The sequence below is a fragment of the Lycorma delicatula genome, chromosome 1, assembly GCF_047948215.1.
Source record: "Lycorma delicatula isolate Av1 chromosome 1, ASM4794821v1, whole genome shotgun sequence".
In the NCBI taxonomy this organism is placed as follows: Eukaryota; Metazoa; Arthropoda; class Insecta; order Hemiptera; family Fulgoridae; genus Lycorma; species Lycorma delicatula.
In genome coordinates, this window is record NC_134455.1 from 62,631,502 (window position 1) to 62,652,990 (window position 21,489).

Consider the following 21,489-nt stretch of genomic DNA (forward strand, 5'->3'; position numbering starts at 1 on the left):
TGGACGAAGCAGGAGCGATATAAAATGCCGAATAGCACAAGCTAAACGAGCCTTCAGTAAGAAATATAATTTGTTTACATCAAAAATTAATTTAAATGTCAGGAAAAGATTTTTGAAAGTGTATGCTTGGAGTGTCGCTTTATATGGAAGTGAAACTTGGACAATCAGAGTATCTGAGAAGAAAAGATTAGAAGCTTTTGAAATGTGGTGCTATAGGAGAATGTTAAAAATCAGATGGGTGGATAGTGACAAATGAAGAGGTATTGCGGCAAATAGATGAAGAAAGAAGCATTTGGAAAAATATAGTTAAAAGAAGAGACAGACTTATAGGCCACATACTAAGGCATCCTGGAATAGTCGCTTTAATGTTGGAAGGACAGGTAGAAGGAAAAGATTGTGTAGGCAGGCCACGTTTGGAATATGTAAAAGAAATTGTTGGGGATGTAGGATGTAGAGGGTATACTGAAATGAAATGACTAGCACTAGATAGGGAATCTTGGAGAGCTGCATCAAACCAGTCAAATGACTGAAGACAAAAAAAAAAGTATTTTAATGTTTCATTTTTTCATTAATTCCAGTTCTTTGTTAAAGAGATAACATTTCTCTATTTAAAAATACATTTTACTTTCCAGTATCTGAAAATCTTCAACTTTAAAATCATTCGGTTAAAAACCTTCAAAATTTTTTTAAAAGCTTCAATTTAAAATCCCTTTCCAGCTTTACCTATATATTTCTGAACAATTTCTTAAACGGGTTATATTTCTGATTCAACTTAAACGGGTTATTGGTTCTAAGCCAAACGTGTGCAAGAACTGCTACAATAGGACATCATGATCTTCATTTAAAAAACAATTCCAGTATTTCAGTGGAGTCAATTACCTTACTTTCTGTGAGCTGCTTGGCCTAATAGTAGTTCATTTTAGTGGTTAAATGTCTTCAAGTTAAAAGAATTTTTGTGTGAAACAGATTTTTATCTTACTTGATGTAGATGGTGAATATCAGCACAGTTTATTTGTTCACATTTGCCAGACCCTAGTCTCTAAACAGGAGTAAAGATAATTAATGAAAAGGGTTGAATTTAGAAGCCTAAATAGTGCTATTTATTTATTTATTTAACTAAGAAAATTTTGATTATGATTCTTTTAAAAATGGATATACAAATAAAATATTTGGAGAATTTTAAATAATTTAAGAAGAAAAAATTATTTAGGGGCTACTTTTATTTTACATTTTCCATGAGAAATAAATAGTCGCTTTATCATGTACTTCTGTATTTTAGTTAATATAGATTTTTGCATATTAGTTTAAACTAGAATATATCAAACCATTTAAAAAATACAATCAACCATGGTGAAAGGTTTTGAATACATCAAACCTAGTCGTTTGATATATTTAAAACCCACTACAGGAATACTCAGCCATCCCTTCCAATTTTTTGTTAATCAATATTTTCATTCTTCCAGTGAATATACATAAACTCATGTATATAACTGTTCTAGTCGACCACCCTTCTTATAGTCATTTCACATTCATGCACATTTTATGATGTCAATTTATCTTTCCAAACATTGATGAGATTTAAGGATTAAGTTTTCGGAATGGAATCATCTGCTCAAACCAGTTCTTGACATGGATGTTTTATGACAAGCTTGCATATTACAGTGTCAGTTACTCTGTTACTTAGTTGAAGTAGATCAACGAGGACAACACATGCCAAGTAACAAAACTCCAGGTGCTGTAATTCAGGATGTGATCCAGCATATAGATTTGGTTCCAAAATATGTAAGTAATTATTCACTGGTAAAGTCGAGCAAAGAGTTTGTAACTCTTTGAATTTCAATTTTGAATAATAACTTGAATTTTATAACACAAAATTCAAGTTATTATTTAAGTAGCCAACTACATACACGTGTGATGTTTGTGATTCATGTACTGCAAAACTGAAGAGGGAATTAAATTCAGTTGAAAGTAAATCAATTTCAGAGTGTTATGATTAACATCTTTTGGATGCAGAACAAAGATATACACTGAAATCTATTGGCACACACAGGCTGCCATCTATTTTTAACCCACCAGGTTGGTCTAGTGGTAAACGCGTCTTCCCAAATCAGCTGATTTGGATGTCGAGAATTCCAGCGTTCAAATCCTAGTAAAGCCAGTTATTTTTACACGGATTTGAATATGAGATTGTGGATACTGGTGTTGTTTGGTGGTTGGGTTTTCAATTAACCACTCATCTCAGGATTGGTCAAACTGAGAATGTACAAGACTATACCTCATTTACACTCATACATATCATCCTCATTCATCCTGAAGTATTATCCAAACGGTAGTTACTGTAGGCTAAACAGGAAAAAGAAAGAAAGGCTGCAAGAAATAGCCAGATTCACAAAGTCCTGTTTGCTCATTTGTTTGACTAAATATGGATGTTTCACTATTCAAATAGTGTGAAATAAAAAAAGAAACAATGCTCATAATTCAGTCAAGGTGTATATTTATAAAAACAATGAGTGGACTTTAAAAAGATTGAACAAATGTATTTATACATGTCATAAAGAGACTTGAGTGAAAAAGAATAAGTTACATAAAACAAATAAAATATATAATTGTTAATAATGCCGCTAGATGGGCGAGTTGCTTACACAGCTGATATTACGTATATGCGCAAACACATTTGCAGAAATGTCTTTCTACTTCACCATTAAAACTAATAGCTTAAACTTTTTACAAAAGAAAGTTGTGGGCATTTAATTATACAATGTATGATATACTTGGGACCGATATAAGTGGTACCGCAAGTTGTATGATGTGGGAAATAAAAACACATTTGCAGAAATGTCTCTGCTTCACCATTAAAACTAATAGCTTAAATTTTTTACAAAAGAAAGTTGTGGGCAGTTAATTATACATCGTATGATATACTTGGGACCGATATAAGTGGGACAGCAAGTTGTATGATGTGGGATGAAACTAAGACAGGGTATGGAGGGAGTTAAATGACTTCAGCTATTCTAAAGTGGGTAGATCACAATATTCCCAACTCTACCATTGAGGAAATAACTTTAGGGATTGATAACTGTTGGGAAAAACAAAAAATATGACTTGTGATGTGCTTCCACAGGATGAAGAGTATTAACTATAAGTTTTTTTTTGAAAGTGCACATCCACATGGAGACTGACAGTTTCCATTCATTGATTGAAATTACACAAAAAGAAATGGATTTTTTAATGATACTACACCAAAGGATTGGTAGCTGTTAGTTTGTCAGTGTTAAAAAAATACATTGAATTCAACGTGGAACTGAATAACTTAAAAAATTTCAAATTGCTGTTTAAGCAGAAATCATGTTTATGGAAAACTTGTTAATAAACAGCCACAAGTGCTATAAAAATTTTTTCATCTTGAAGTAATGCATCATAATATCAGAACATAATTTTTAAATTACAAAAATGATGCACGTTTAGTTAGATTTTATGCAAATTAATTTAAGAAGCTTTAGAAAAATAACATAATATTTCCATATTAATAATAATAATACTATAAACACGTTATAGTATTAGGGACAATCCAAAACCAATATCAATGATAAAATACAATGAAATTATCTCTTCTTCAGATTTTACCATCTGAGTTTCATTAGTTTTACCAAAATATTCTGAATCAAAATGATATGGAAGATTATTGTAAAGAATCAAGTGATGAAGATGTATAAAATTATTTATTTTTTTAAATGTTTACTGGTTTAAAGTAAATTTTATTCCCAATTATTCTCATTATGTTTTAAAATTTTTTTTTAATGTTTGGTATCGTTATAGTTATTAACTTCTTTAAATTCAACTCGGCTTTTGGTTTTTGTGTTAATAAAACATTTTGTGATTTTAAATTTCATTACAAGTATGGAATTGTACTGTTATGTATTAAATTAGTACAGTATTTTGATGTCTTAAAATACTGTTTTCTATTATGTTAATTATTAAATTATGATTTCTTTTTAATGCTCACTGCTATATACCTTAGGATTTAAGTTTATTAAATTTTATTAATATTTTTATGTATAATTTGTGGTTTTTTTATTTTTTTGTTGAATAATATAAATAATTTTCATAAATATCACTCAGTTAGAGGTTAAAAATATTGAGTTCATTTTTTAATAAAATAATTAGAAAATACATTAAATTTTATTAACATATGTTAATGTAGTTAACAATAAAGTTAAACTTTAAAATAAAGTTTTTTTCAGTAAAAAAGTGTTGTAAAAGAAAACATGTTCAGAAATTAAGAAATAGGAATTTTAAAACTAAATCTGCTTTCCTGTAAAAACATAAAATTGTAAAATGGTGTCCTTTAACTCCAGATCACAAATTTATTATAATTTAAATGTTAAAAGGAACAGAAAAAATGGATAACATTAACAGTCTAATTTGTGGAAGATTAAAAAGAAGTTAAAAATTGTTTATGAAAATATATATGGGTTAAATAATATTTAATTATTTGATATTCACATTATTAATATTATTATAATGTGCATGTTGTTATTTTTAATTCTCATTTTGCTAATGCTTTTAGGCCTCAGAAGGGAAAACCTTATGTACAGAATTTAGTACCATGCATAATTCAGATTGCAAAAAGGACAGAAGAACCTGTATTAGAGACATTGGCTGCTGCTATGCCAAAGATATTTGCAGCTCTTGGTTGTTTTACCACTGATAATGATGTCAAGGTAATTATATTTTTGCCTTCTTTTTGTTACTGAAGATGTCAGAGGTATGAACTGAAGTTTGAGTTCACTAAGGGAACTAGGACTAAACTTTTTTTTGTTGCAAACAACATTTTTGGTGGCTTGTTGTTGTTTAATTTGCCTCGAATTTATGAGACATTTACTAGAAAGTGGCTCAGTAAAAGTCGATCTAGGCACAGGGTTCGTGCTTCCATGAACTCTGTTAGCTAGTTCAGAGGGCAACGATGTAGCACATTCAAGATGTCCGGACAAGGCCTACAGTGAAGGCAAAAGCTGAGTTTAAAAATCACTGATGTAAATGTCTACCGAGGCATTTACATTGGTGGCATCCCAACAAAGTCTGGTTTATTACTATGAGATGTAAAAGTTAGAGGGCAAAAGGCAACTCTGTTAAAGCTCATCAGGGCCAAGACCGGGGGGGGGGGGGAGCCAGTAGCGTCACAAGGCTTCCCTTCCAGCATTCTGTCCCCAAATTTCCTTTATATTTACATTGTGTATGTAAGTTTATTCCCATATCATGATACTTTGGTTCTCATCAGGTATTGCAAAATATACCCTTACACGTGGTGAGTCTTGAATGATTTCCTCTGAACATCTGGATGAATCCAGTTGTATTTAGCTCTAGCTCCAGTATGTGTTTGCTCTGTTGGAGTGGTCCATTATATTGCTGGTATTTGTGGGAACTGCACGTCCATCTCATTAAATTCTTCTTTGATGATTATTGGTCCATTTGAAAAACCAACAAAAAACCTGGGAGTTTGAAGAGACTTCGACCAACATTGTCAACCAAAGATGTATCAAGCAATAAGGAAATGAGAGATGTAACTGAAAGTGCCAAGTTATTTAATATCCATTTCCTTGTAGCGAAATGTAACCAAGAAGCTAAATTCTTGGCAAAGGTTTCTCCATTCCTAATAGACAAGTGTGTTGTAGCAACAAGTCCATTAAAAAAATTAGGAGTCAGAAGCTCTTAGTCCGTAGGTTTATAGGGAAGGACGAAGTAATAGTGGAGCCACATAACTCTCTAAATTCCAACCAGGGAGTGATTTTTTGCCGAGACAACGAATGTTGAACTATCAGAGATATCGGAAGAGCAGTCACTGTAGTCTGTCACTTCTGTGCAGAGGATCATGAAGAAGGAAAATTGTGTTGATGTGGCATCATCTTCATGTATCCTTACTTTTTCTGCTCTATCTGTTCCTCAGAGAATAAAAATTGGCTACCATACATACTTAATGTCCATGTGCAACCATACATACCTAACCCAAGATGCTGTTTTCATTGTCAGAGTTTTGGTCACAACAAAATTGGTTGCACTAAGGAGCAAGTTTGTTTGCATTGTAGCTGTACAGGACAGAGTGATAGCACATGCCCAGAAACTGAAAAAGTGTATCAATGGTAAGTGCTCACATTCAGTGAGATCTTGAGAATGCCCTGTTTATAAGGAGGAGCAAGCTATATTAAGGATTTGTATTGAGCGAAAAGTGTCCTTTTCTGTGGCTTGTTGGAAATATAAAAAATCCCTCATCATGAGGAATCCAGTACAACCTGGTGTTAGTTTTGTTCAAGCTGTCTCCATCAAAGTACAGAAAGAGAATGAGTGTGCATTGTGCAAGGAACTGTCCAATTTGGTCCAAGCTTTGTCAGATCAGATAAAAGCTCTTACTTCTGCTATTGCATCGTTGAGTGCAGGTAAGAAGAAATATATTTTTGTTGGAAAGGCTGAGAGTGGTTCACTGAAAACCACTTCAATCCAATTATAAATTGATTCTGTCACCTTTGAAATAGTTCCCTTGGGAAGCCATGCAACGCTTCAAATGGTTTTCCCACTCTTCATAGCAGTGTTGGAACTCAGAAATCGGAATAACCTTCAGATGGTCGGTTTTTTTTTAAAAAATATTTTCTACTGTTCCAAAATAGTGTCCTTTAAAGTGTTTTTTTAAAGTTGGGAACAGGAAAAAGTTGCAGGGACTCAAGTCAGGTGAATAATGTGGTTGAGGAACTACAGGAATATTTTTCTTTGCCAAAAACTCATTATATGGGAGTGCAGTGTGACAGGGTGTATTGTCATGATGTAGCATCCAGTTGTGTTTGATGGCTGGTCTCACACAGGCAACTCTTTTCTGCAGTATTTCAAGAATTTCTCTGTAAACATACTGATTTACAGTCCTGTAGGCAAAAACTCCTTATGGAAAATACCATTGCTATTGAAGAAACAAATTAGTATGATTTTGATTTTTTGGGATGTGGTGAGTTTGAAGTGTGCTACTCGTTGCTCTGGCATTTTGTTTCTGATTTGTATTCATATATCCAAGATTCATCACCAGTAATAACATTTTTTTTTTGAAAATCAGGATCAGTTTCAATTCGCCCTAGAAGATTGCGCCACACTTCCACTCTGTTGTTTTTCTGTTCAACAGAGATTTGTGGGACCAATTGTGCAAAAACATTTTTTCATGTCCAATTCATTTGTCAATTTTTGATGGACTATGGTATGGTTCAAACTCAGTTGTTCTGCAATCATTCTGACAGTTAGTTGTCAGTCATACAGTATCAAGTCTCTGATTCGCTTAACATTGTCATCACTTTTTGACGTTAACAGTCTTCCAGAGCATGGATCATCCGCAACTGATTCCTAGCCATTTGAAAATGCTTTAATCCACCTAAACACTTGGGTTCATGACAGAGTGTCATCTCCGTACGCCCTTTTCAATTTTGAAAAAGTTTGAGTAGCATTCTCACTGAATTTAACACAAAACTTGATTGCACAACGTTGCTCATAATTAGTATCACTCATTTTTGTTATGCACAACAAAAACTTGTCTCATGAAAAGTTTATTTATGTCTCACATTGCAGTAACAGACTAAAAATATTAATACCTAATATAAACCAGCTGTTCATATAACCATATGTTTTACTAGTAATCTGTTGTATGGAGAAAGATTCGTTCCATGGGTGGACCGGTATATTCACCGCAGCCGATTGGACTGCAAAGTGGTGAAGCCCTTGTTATCATGATAGTTGATGTGAATACATTTGGAAATGTGAACACATTTGGAAGATCGTTTAGGGCAGTTTCACTTATGTCATTTTACTGTCCTTAGTTTGTGAGATAATGTGGTTTCCATCAGGGTAGATCATCTATTGATCACATAGTTACCCTTGAAGCTGTTATTCAAAATGCCTTTTTATTTTACCATACTTGTTGCTGTATATTTTGATTTGCAAAAGTCATGTGACACAGCATGGAGGAGAGGAATCCTAAATGCACTTCATGAATGGGTTATAAAAGGTAATCTCCTTGCATTTATCAGGGGTTTCCTCAGTGATCAGTGCTTCCAAGTTCAGATTGGAATGGTAGTATCTGAAAGGTTCACACTGGAAAACGGAGTACCTCAGGGAAGTCTCCTGAGTGTTATTTTGTTTGCTGTAGCCATAAATAGTATAACAAAATGTGTACGTACATCTCTTGTGTGTTCTTTATTTGTAGATGATTTTTCTATTTACGTGCAGGTAGAATATTAGCTATAGGTGAGAGGCTTCTCAAAACACAATATCCTGCTTAGATTCATGGTGTAAATTTACTGGATTCACTTTTCTCCAGAAAATACAAAGTCCATTTGCTTTTCCCAATTGAGGGAACATGCTGACTGTCAACTGTATTTAGATAATGAAGCAGTTGAAGCATGCATGGAGGTTAGATTTCTAGGAATGTGGTTAGACCAAGGACTAACATGGGTAACATATGAAGGAGCTGAAGGTAAAATGTCATGGAGCGGGCCGCCGCCCTAAGGATGCTGGTTGCAGTCCATCATTCATTCATATGTCTTATCATATGAATATATGGGTGCATTTCACTCAAACCCTGTGGTAAGTCTGCTGGTAAACAGTACTGAGCCAATTCTTTGGAATAGGTGGAAGCAAATGATATGGTGCTGTGTGGCTCGAATTAAAGCGCAACCAACTCATCCAACCTTTGATGTGGTATTCTCCAACCAGCATGTTAATAGAAACCAGGAACAGCCAAGATCTACTGCTCCGCTAGGCAATAGAGCTTAGTGCCTTTTCTCAGCTGTAAACATACAATTACCTGCAGTCCTTACTGTTGCTCCGTGTTATAATCCCCCTTGGCAGCCTTCTCTCATTAATTACAACTTTGATCTTTGTTAGTATAATAAAAAGAACAAAAATCTGGTTATTTTACAAAACAAATTTTATAATATTATAAATAGCATGAATACTGATGTTATAGTTTTTATGAATTGTAGTAAAAACATTAATTTTGTTGGCTGTGCTTTTATGGTAGGCAACAGAACATACATGTTTGGCTTCCACAGCATCTCCAGTATTTTTGTTGCAGAGCTGTTTGCTGTTATTAAGGCCTTAAATATAATTAGCCCTACATCTCAACATGCGCTTGTTAGCTGATTCCATGCGTGCCTTGCGGGCGATAAGTGAAGTGTACTTCAGATACCCTGTTGTTTGTGAGATTTAGTGTGTTATTTTGCTAATGACTAGATGCAATACAACAGTGAGCTTCTGCTGGATTCCCAACCATATAGGAATTTCAGGTAATAAATGAGCAGATAGTGCGGCAATAGAAGCTTGTTGTCTGCCTACTTTTACCAATTGTATTGCTTTTAACAATCTTGTCTGTTTCCTGAAGAGGGTAGTTCACAATGAATGGCCAAGTGAATGGGATGCTACCATGAACAATAAACTTCACCCAATTAAGAACACTGTATCACTGTGGAGCTCCTCATGCAGAAATAACCATAGAGAGGAGGTTGTTATTTGCTGATTACAAATAGGGTACACTAGGCTCACTCATGGATATCTGATGATGCAAAAATGCACCCTTTTGTGCTCGCTGCGACTGCCAACTAACAGTGTATCACATCCTTGTGGATTGTATCTGTTATGCGGCATTGCGTTGCAAATTTAACGGAGATACTAACATGTGAACTGTGTAGGAGGATAATGAAATGTTATCTTATGTTTTATGGTTTCTTAGGGTCGTCCACTTACATTCAAATATTTTAATTACTGTAGTGAGTTTCAGTGTTTCATGCCAGTTTCTGTAAAACAGATGGTTATTTTATTATTTTAATTTAGATATATAATGTGATATATCTTTGTTTATTACAATAAATTTATCATGTCTGGGCGATGATGATGCAGAAGCATCTTTAGCCCAGAAAAACAGGTATAGATTGCACATAACTAATAAATTTAAAAAATGAATGTTAGTAAATTTTAAGTTTGAAAAGATATTTGAAAATTGTTGTATTAAAAGTATATTTAAATTATTGTAATTACATATAAAAATGTTTTTGTTGTTTTAATGATTGTTTTTTATTCTGTAAAATTAAACATGCCGAAATATAAAATAAGATAAGAATGAGTTTGAAATCAGTTTTTTTCAGTAAATTGTGGGTTATTTCAATACACAGTTGTTTTATTATTTATTATTACTGTACTGAGAATTTTGTAAATAATGAATAATTTGAAATTATTTATAATTGCTGAAAATGGTAATATAATTTAGTCAGAGTGTCATTGCAGTTGAAGTAAATGCAATACCTTAGAATGACCCAGCATACCCAACACAGAAGGTGGTCTTGTAAATATTTTTTAGTCTAAGGGTCCAGTAAGTGCAACAACCTCATAATAATAGTGATATGTAAAAAGAATATTTCGTTCATAAAAATCGGATAAGATTAGATCAAAGAAAAAAAATTGCTAATTTTAATAACATAAGTAAGAAATTAAGTGGTAGAAAACAACAATCCTGGTTTATAAAATAAACAAATGCTGTGTGTCTGTTAAAAATACACCAAGTACTTCATTTTCATTCATGTTAGATACAATTTTAAAATTTTACATCCATCGATAACACATTGTAAAAGCTAAAAGGAAGTTCAAGTTGTAATATTGTTTCAGTTTTTGCGGTATTTATTTTATTATTTAAACATTTTGAAAAAAAAATGGAAAATTCATGTTATACCTATAAATGAAAAAATATCACAGCAAATTAAGTAATAAATTTAGCTCCTAAATAATTAAAAACATAATGAAAAATAACACTACTTATTGGGCATTATCAAATTTTTCCCTGAAAATGTACTTAAAAACTAACTGAAGTGCACAATAATAAAAATGTAACTATTCTGAGTGATATAGTATTGTAACAAAAAATTCAAAACTTATTAACCTTCACAGTTGGAAAAAATGAGAATACCTAACGGAAGAATTGTGCTCAAAGTAGATGGGACGGATCCTGCAGGACTACAGACAATGCTGAAAACATGTTAATTAATATGTTATATTTTTTATATTGCTTCTTTACTAAAATATTATTAATAAAATTGTATTTTTTATTAACTAGTATTAATTTTATTATACTACATATCTGAAGAACCTCCAGCGATTCTAAATATGCTAAGAATAATTTTAAAAGTTAATTTTATTTATTTTCATCATCTATCATTTTTATAAGATAATAGTTTATAAATATTTTTCATTAATATTATACAAAACCCTATAAGTGAAACTTTTTTATTAATGTTTTTCTTCTGATTATGACCAGTGCTTTTATGAACAACAGGTTTTTTTTTTACAATCCTCAGTCCTTATAATAGGGTTTCTTAATTTGTTAATAGAATACTCCTAACAGTCAACATTAAAGTTGAAAAAATAATTTAATCGTGAGTGTAATTTGTACATACGTTATAAAAATATGAATACTGTGCTGTAATCAAACTGATTATATTTCATGTTTGCATGCTTGTCCGTATTTCTCGTATTCATTTTTATAAGTAAACATTTTCTATTTTTTAATTATGAAAGACAAAGAATTAGGTTATTGCTAGAGTCAACATGTGTATATCACGGTTGATGTTTAGTTTACTTACTCGTTTACTCACTATAATTGATGATTTCATATGCATTACAAATCAAAACATTTTGCTTTCTTTAAAAATTAAAATGTTTTTATATTGAAGGATTTCTTTAAACGAACAAGGTTTTCGTGTGTAATCTTTACTACAGTGTAGAAGCAGACACATTTTTTAAAAAGTTGATTGAAATCTGTATACAAAAAAAAGTAGATTTGTTTAAAAATCTATTCTTGTTACTTTAAAACAAAATGATGAAGAAAAAAATTATAGGAAATTTATGTAGGAAGTAGGAATTTATGGCAATGGAAATCTGCAAAAGAATTTCCAAAGATCATTTCAGTATATGGTTAAGAAGAGGGACACAATCTATATTCAGAGGTATACTTCCTTTGATCACAGTAGAATAGTTGACCATCTGATCCAAAACTGAAGTTTTTCATGGCTGTCTTAGGGAGTAAGGCTGTGATAATTCTGTTATGGTCTTTTCCTGAAAAGACTGGGTACAGATTACTTATTCGAATGAATGAATTGTCATCCATTAAATATTTATCCTCTCAAAATAATACAATTACTAATGGTAGTACACAAATATAACAATTTCGTATTCGTATCAATTGCTTTATAAACTGGATTACATAATTATAATTTAAATTAATTTTATTAATCATGGCTCGATATTGATATGTAATTTATTTATATAATAGTTTCCACTTACCAACAATCTTTAATAGTATGTTTGAGCGCTTCCAGATTAGTAATCCATCCTCAGGAACATTGATGTGTTATAATTATAATTATTTATTTCACATATCATTAATTATATTAACCTGAATGTTGAAAACAAAAATTATAAATATAACAATTGATCGTCAAAAGGTAAAATAATGTCAATGTTATCTATCATGTCAGTATATAGGTTTCAATTGTTATGTTCATTAATTCTAATGTTTGAATTAATTTGAATTTTCGAATAAACATAACAATTGAGACCTTCATACTGACATGGCAGATAACATTGACATTATTTTACCTTTTGACGATCAATTGTTATATTTATAATTTTTGTTTTTAAAATTCAAGTTCATATAATTAATGATATGTGAAGTAAGTAATTATAATTATAACACATCAGTGTTCCTGAGGATGGATTACTAATCCAAAAGCACTCAAACATACTATTAAAGATTGTTGGTAAGTGGAAACTATTAAATAAATAAATTATATAATTACAATAACAGCATATTACAATTATGACCACTAGCAGAAGAGAAGTTGAGCGCTAATGATTGTGCTATCAAGTGAATATAATTTAATATTATATTATATATAAAATATTTTATAGTTACCACTCCTAGTAAATAATAATAAATTAAACATAATATCAATCTACAACTTAGGATTCAACCTCATACAATAAAATTAGCCAAAATCATGAATTTAAAGTAGATATTAATTGAATAACTGCAACATTAGAAAGTGTAATGTCAAAATTTATTTTGAAATAGAATTTATCGAATATCTTTTCCACTATTTTCATAGGTTTCATAGGTTTTTATCAAATGATTTGATAAATTTTTTGCAAAAATTCTTTTTTCTGTTTAGATTAATTTACTTAATTCTACATGCACATTGTATCATTGTTAGGACACACATTTCTTTAAAAATTTGTTTATTAGAATATAGGCAACCCTTAACCCAAGCTGCTCAAGAATATATTTTTGCACAGTAAAAAGTCTACAAAGTGAGTATCAAATGCCCCATCCCAAACCTTTCTATGCAATAATTTGTAAAGAATTAGCAAATGAGTAGTATATCAATTTAATTATGTGAAAAGATTTTATTTTATTAATTTTTCAAAACTGATAAGGTAAGTGTCTTAATCTATTAAAAATTTGACATGAGGTTGACATTTGGGATTTTAATCTATTATGATACTCAGATAATATATTGTCATAGTTTTTGTTGTTAATTCACAACCACAATTACTTATAGTGTCATGAACTACGCCCACAAGATGTGTGAATTCTGATTGAATTGTTACCCATAGCCTAGGCAGCTGCATTTTGAGAAAATGTTATATATTGGTTTCATCCTCGTTTAAACTTAGTAGATTGTGTTCAAACAAACTTCCAATTTTTAAAAGCACACCCTTTGCCACATGACAAACTTCATCCCAATTCCTTCCTGAGAATAAAATAGCATACCCTTTTTCCTTGCACCCAATAAATTAATCTAAGATATGAAACGAACTCTTCTCTGGGTATGAATTCCTTTAAAATATGAATTCCTTTAAAAACTCACTATTAAAAAAATATCACCTTTTACATCTAAGCCACTTGGAATTATTAATAAATATTTAAATAAGGAAAATTTCCTTAACTTTTTAACATTTCTAAAATAAAGTCATTACTCAAATCAGGGGAAAAAACTAATCCAGGGAATTACACACCTATTCATCTTAAGTTACTTCACTAAAATTTGTGAAAAAAATTATAAAGATTGTAGATTTTAAAAGCACACCCTTTGCCACATGACAAACCTCATCCCAATTACTTCCTGAGAATAAAATAGCAGTGTCATTGGCAAAAAAGATAACAAACTTATTATCAATCTTAATTGTAAGTAAATCATTTATGTAAATTAGATATAGCAAGGGCAAGAGTACTGTGTCCTGGATTATATCCATAATTACACATAATTGCATTGAGATTTGATACTGTTATCCAGGATTTGTTTCCATTATATGTAAATAGCTTGTGAATAATTTCAACAGTGTACCACAAATTCCATAAAACTGAAGTTTAATAATCTGTCATGAGGCACCATGTCAGACGCCCTTTTCCATATCCAAAAAAATGGATAATAATATTTTATTGCTACTGAGGTTATTAGTAGTCATTTGTGTTCATTTTATTATAGCACAATATTTATATAGTTATTGTGCTTCTTCAAGATGTTTAATGCAATCGTTTAAAACCAGTATAGATTTTGCCAATGACACTGCTATTTTATTCTCAGGAAGGAATTGGGATGAAGTTTGTCATGTGGCAAAGGGTGTGCTTTTAAAATCTACAATCTTTATAATTTTTTTCACAAATTTTAGTGAAGTAACTGAATAGGTGTGTAATTCCCTGGATTAGTTTTTTCACCTGATTTGAGTAATGGCTTTATTTTAGAAATGTTAAAAAGTTAAGGAAATTTTCCTTATTTAAAATATTTATTAATAATTCCAAGTGGCTTAGATGTAAAATGTGATATTTTTTTAATAGTTAGTTTTTAAAGGAATTCATACCCAGAGAAGAGTTCGTTTCATATCTTAGATTAATTTATTTGGTGCAAGGAAAAAGGGTAGGACTGACAGTCCTTAATCGTAGGTAGGAACTCGGAAATAACTGTTAGTCATGGTAGTTTTTATTCATATTTATTTCATCAGCATGTTTTTAACCACGTTAGCGAAAAACCTATTAAGGTTGCTGAATCAACTTGAGGGGCTGTAACATCCTGTTTAATGTCCAGAACTTCTTTAATATATTTTCATGTTATTCTACTATTATCTTTGATTGAAATTTATTTTCATATCTTGTTTGTCTAAATTTTTTTTTTTTGTCTTCAGTCATTTGACTGGTTTGATGCAGCTCTCCAAGATTCCCTATCTAGTGCTAGTCGTTTCATTTCAGTATACCCTCTACATCCTACATCCCCAACAATTTGTTTTACATACTCCAAACGTGGCCTGCCTACACAATTTTTCCCTTCTACCTGTCCTTCCAATATTAAAGCGACTATTCCAGGATGCCTTAGTATGTGGCCTATAAGTCTGTCTCTTCTTTTAACTATATTCTTCCAAATGCTTCTTTCTTCATCTATTTGCCGCAATACCTCTTCATTTGTCACTTTATCCACCCATCTGATTTTTAACATTCTCCTATAGCACCACATTTCAAAAGCTTCTAATCTTTTCTTCTCAGATACTCCGATCGTCCAAGTTTCACTTCCATATAAAGCGACACTCCAAACATACACTTTCAAAAATCTTTTCCTGACATTTAAATTAATTTTTGATGTAAACAAATTATATTTCTTACTGAAGGCTCGTTTAGCTTGTGCTATTCGGCATTTTATATCGCTCCTGCTTCGTCCATCTTTAGTAATTTTACTTCCCAAATAACAAAATTCTTCTACCTCCATAATCTTTTCTCCTCCTATTTTCACATTCAGTGGTCCATCTTTGTTATTTCTACTACATTTCATTACTTTTGTTTTGTTCTTGTTTATTTTCATGCGATAGTTCTTGCGTAGGACTTCATCTATGCCGTTCATTGTTTCTTCTAAATCCTTTTTACTCTCGGCTAGAATTACTATATCATCAGCAAATCGTAGCATCTTTATCTTTTCACCTTGTACTGTTACTCCGAATCTAAATTGTTCTTTAACATCATTAACTGCTAGTTCCATGTAAAGATTAAAAAGTAACGGAGATAGGGAACATCCTTGTCGGACTCCCTTTCTTATTAGGGCTTCTTTCTTATGTTCTTCAATTGTTATTGTTGCTGTTTGGTTCCTGTACATGTTAGCAATTGTTCTTCTATCTCTGTATTTGAACCCTAATTTTTTTAAAATGCTGAACATTTTATTCCAATCTACGTTATCGAAAGCCTTTTCTAGGTCTATAAACGCCAAGTATGTTGGTTTGTTTTTCTTTAATCTTCCTTCTACATTAAATTAAATTATTCATTATATACCTGTAATTGTGATATCTCTTTTTTAATTCAGTATTAAGTGGTTGTTTTAATAATGTTCTAAGCATTTTCTTATGCATCCTATTAACACTTTTGTAATCCAAGGTTTGATGGGCCATGATTTATGGGGAATAGCAATTTTATATGAATTCTTTTCAGTAAGCTCTCATAATTTTTCAACAAATTTTTCAGTTGCAATATTACCTTCAATATCATCAAAATATACCATTTCCCATTTTTCTTGTTAAAGAAATGCTATTCATTTCCTAAGAAAACAAATTATCATCCTTAGAACCTTTAATATTTCCTGTACAATGTAACAGGCCTACAGAATTGATCAGTTATATTGGTTTTTATAATTAAAGCTGCAACATATTAATACAGTTTAAGAATATGTGAACAAAGCAGAATTCATTGCTATTGGAGATCCTTGTTGGGGTTTTATTAATGTTTTAAACCCATGTATTTGTAGTATGCATAAATATTTCTATGAAAGAATCTCAATTATTAATAAAATTTGTAACATCATTAGCTTGTGATCAATAGATACCAATTACTTTATATCACTTCTTATCTATAGAACAATTCAGTAACATGGTATTTGCTTCTATCAAAACTGACAGTCTGTGAACTACAATATTCTGTCTTAATGAAAACACAGATACCATCATATTTTGTTAATTTATTGGATTGCCTTATAACCAATAAAGCTATAAGGCAATGCCTTATGAATTGAATGAATGAATGCCTTATAACCATTGAAGCTATAAATAAATTCTGAGTCATCCGATATCCTTATTTGCATCAATACGATAACAATAATCTAACTGTTTCCCAACATATACATAAACTGATCAAAGTCCTTATTCAAACTTGTAATATTCATGTGAATTATGTTAATTTACAATAATCTTTATTACTTACTAACTCACTCTGATTATAAACACAGATATCATTCCATTCATTTCACATGTGTTAAAACATTCTAATTCACTAAGTTCTTCACTGATCAAAAAATTCATTAATGAGATCCTTTAATCCACTTCCTAATATATGGCTAAACTTATATAACTAAGTTTTGTTTGTTGCATCCTGTTTCACTTGTTCAATTCTTCAAAATTTGTTATTCTTTTAGCACTTAAGACTTTATTTTTACATATGTAAATCTTGCCGTATGTTACCCAAACAAATTTAATAATTTACGGACCAAATCATGATTTGTTCTCTTTCAAAAATTGTTTGTAGTAGGGAGAGAACTGATCACCAAGAAAACAGGTTGATCGGGTAGTTAATTATTTGTTTATATGCGTTATTATAAATGGATGTTAACTTCTTGAGTCCTGTTTTAGTTCTAGAAGTTCTTATAACTGTTCATCCATTTTTCTTTAACATTTCTAGAGGAGAAACTGAGAAGAATACCAGGGACACTCTTAATTTTATTATTCATCATTAAATGATGGACAGTGTTTATTCCTTCTCTGTGGTTACTGATCAGTGATTTTACTAGGTTCTTAATGACTTTTTGAATATTTTCATTTTGAATTTTTGGCAATCCATGAACTTCCAAATTATTAGATCTCATATATGACGTTACAATAATTCCAGTTCAAAATTCTTCAATTTTCCGTTTAATTTAAGATAAAGAAATAAATTTTTCCTTTTCTTTATCGTGAATGTTTTTTTTAAAAGTAAAGAAAAAACTAGCAAACATAAATGTGTTCCTTGTTGCCCTTTCCGTATTTTAAGTAAAAATAAAATTCAGAAATTTAGAATAAAATAACTTTTTTAAAAAATATTAATAAAGCCATAAAAAGTAAAAAATAATACATTGTCATTCTTTAGTGTTTTCTGAAGTGAGGACCAATTTAAGGGTTAGCATGTTATTTATAATTTGGCGTAAGCATCTAAAAGTAAAAATTTAACGAAGAACAAATTGTTCAATTTGTTTCACAAATTGTTCACCAAATTTTTATTTGGAGGGGGGGGCAAATTAATAGTCAGTTTTATCAGATAAAGTTTTATTTTATGATGTGGTATCAATAGTTTACATAAATCTCATTAGGTAAATAACATTTTTAACTTATCAAAAAGATGATAATTTTCAATTTCACATATTAAATTTATATTTTTTTTTTTTAGATGTGTACAAAGAAAGAAAAATTTATCCACTAGAAAAGTTTATATTTATTATTCAATTATTTCCACCAGTACATAAAATTCTTGTTTGTGTTATTAAAAGAGAATAAGTGAATTAAAATTAATTCTTTTCATTACCCTGATATTCTTATCCCAAATTCACTATCATTCCTTTCACACACATTTGCTAGAATTGTATTATTACAATTATTGTATGAGGGCCATTCATATATAAATTGGAATTTAAGTAGCTTTATCGATATTAGACAAAATTAGAAGTAAATTTACCATATTTTTCTATATAGTTTTTTCAACAGAACTACATTTTCTCCACCATTTTTTTTATAGGTAGCTTCCTGATCCCCTCCTCAAAAAAACAAGATGGCTGCTCCAACAATCAATTGCACACACAATGCTCGACTGCAACATCATCTTCGAATCTTTCCCCCTCTTAAAGCTTCTTTCAAGTAAAGTAAACGCATGGAAATTACATGGTGACAAGTCTGGTCTGTACTGTGGGTGTTCAAGAGTAGTCCAATGATTTTTATTAAGTTATCGCGAGTCTGAGCTGCTGTTTGCGGCCCTGTATTGCCATGGAGAAGGAGGATGTTGGGAATTGGCAGCATCATTTGTTGCAATAAGCAGCCCCAACATTATCCAATAACTGGCAGTAGTATGCCGTATTTACGACCCGTCGTTCATGCAGTAAATCAGTCAGTAGCACATCTTTTGTGTCCCAAAACCAGATGCCAGAACTTTTCCAGTTGACAAGCATTACTTGGACTTGATCATTTCTTGAGCCTCCCCATTTTTCTTCCACTCTATACTAGTTTATTTGCTTTCTGGTCTGTAATGGTGGGCCGACATTTCGTCGCAGGTCGCAATACTGTCCAAAAATGCTTCTCCTTTCTCAAAGCAATTCAGAAGCTGCTGATAGATGTCTTTCTGGACATTTCTCTGTGCCTTAATAAGATGAGGGACCCACCTCACCGACACTGCTGTATCCAGAAGTGTCTGACAACATCGTTGCATACTCCCAACACTTATGCCCACCTTTGATGCAATTTCAGCAATGGTTATGTGGTGGTCACCGTCCAGAAGGACACTAACAGCCTGAATGTTGTCATTGTTGACGACGCTGATCCACGAGTGATATTTGTTCTCTGCTTCAACATTTTTTGGTCCAATTAAAGTCTTGAGTTTTTTTATAGGATAGCATCTCCGAGCAGAACCTGTAGTAGAGTCAAAATTTAGAGGATTTGACACCTTCATTGGCATGAAATCTGATTATAATTGTATGAGCAATGGATAATGGTACCTCCTGTTCAGACATTCTCCTACTGATGCGGGAACATGACCGATGGGCATGGCTAACTGGTGGCTCCTCTGCACACATCAACTAACTACCTGCTGCATCCCACCACATCACTGCTCTTCCTCAGTTTGTGCAGCAAAATCCCAATTTATATTTGAGTGAATGACCTAGACCTTCATACATTGAAATAAAGCTCTGTTCATTTCAAGAAACATCTGAAATAAAGTTAAAAAAAAAGTGATACTGTAAATTGTTTGTAAAATTATACAACCCCTCCCCCCATCTTGTTCAATCAATGGTTTTTTTTTTTGAGGAATGTTGAAACCTAAAAATTGAAATTTTGATATAAACAAAAAAAAATCCTGATCCTTTCCCTTATGTTCAACAAAATTTTAAAATGGAAGTAACACGTTAAAATTAGGTTTAGTAAAATTTATTTAATTTTGAATAAAAATTGTAAATATTTTTATTGTTCAGATTTTACAAATGGAAAATCAAACAATATTTAATTCTGTGAAGTTAATAATTTTATTTCATAAAATAAGGTAAATCAAAATAAAAACTGTTACTGTTATTAAATATAAATATTAACTATTATTATTATTAGTAGTAGTAGTAAAAATAGTGTTTTTGCTTGTTTGCCTGACCAGAAACAGGAAGCATACTTGACCCAAAATGACAAAAAATATCAAAATGTTCAGTAGAAAATTTAGGTCCTGTTTGATCTCCTTGGTCAAATGATGTTATTAAAATTATATTGTATTTAGGGTATGGTTGCTGAAAATCAAAATTTTTAGGAGAAAAATGTGAATCCCATTTGATTATATTGTTCGACAGCCACCTAGTATAATAACTAGAAAAACAATGTATCAGAAATGATAAAAAAAAAAAATAATTTCTTAAGTGGTGAGGTCTCATGGAACTCTATTTTTTAAAAATGTTTCTGTCATTATGATTTTCAGTTTTGAAAATTAAAGTTAAAAAAATCAATATTTTAATTCTGGGTTCCATTCAGTCTCCTTGGTTTCTGAGGGTTAAAAAGTTTATTTATAGGAGTAGTAATTACTTCAGTACGTTGGCATAATTTGAGACAAAAACCCCACAATATCTTGTCCGATGTGAGATTGAGTAACAGGCAAAAGGGATATATATACATAGCCAGATATTTGTGACAAATTTCAGCGTTTTTGATTTATAGGTTTTCAAAATGTGTGGCAAAAACAGTTTTAGAAATAATGTTGAATATCACCCATTCCTTAATTCAACTGATTTAAAATTTTGGAATTTTAATCTAATAATAGTACTAATAAAGTACTTCCATTGTAGTAAAGCTTAGTTTTCTATGATCACTATAAAAGATTAAAATTGATGAAAACTACTCCTTTTTTTCATTTGTCCAAAATTTAATAGAAAATTTTTGAGCTACATTCAGAAAACTTATGTAAACCGAATCTGGTTACATCAGTTAAAATACCAGCAGACTCATTTAAATATATACATTCATCTTCTGGAAATTTCTACTTTTTTGAGGTTATTGAAACATAAACATTTACAAAAATGTCGTTACTTAAATTTTTTTCCGATAGCTGTATTTTCCTGCTATGCTTCTGCAGCTGCAATAGAGCTATAGCCGAGAAAGTAAAAATTACGACATTCATTA

The 21,489-nt window shown here is 31.1% G+C and overlaps 1 protein-coding gene across 3 annotated transcripts in view; it reads left to right on the top strand.

Moving 5' to 3' along the window:
* htt (huntingtin) overlaps nt 1-21,489 on the top strand; it is a 310,315-nt gene that overhangs the window by 32,443 nt on the left and 256,383 nt on the right. For all 3 annotated transcript variants that reach the window (XM_075355687.1, XM_075355696.1, XM_075355705.1), the window contains exon 4: nt 4,568-4,721. In XM_075355687.1, coding sequence (XP_075211802.1) covers nt 4,568-4,721 — 154 coding nt within the window. The remainder of the gene's footprint in view (nt 1-4,567; nt 4,722-21,489) is intronic.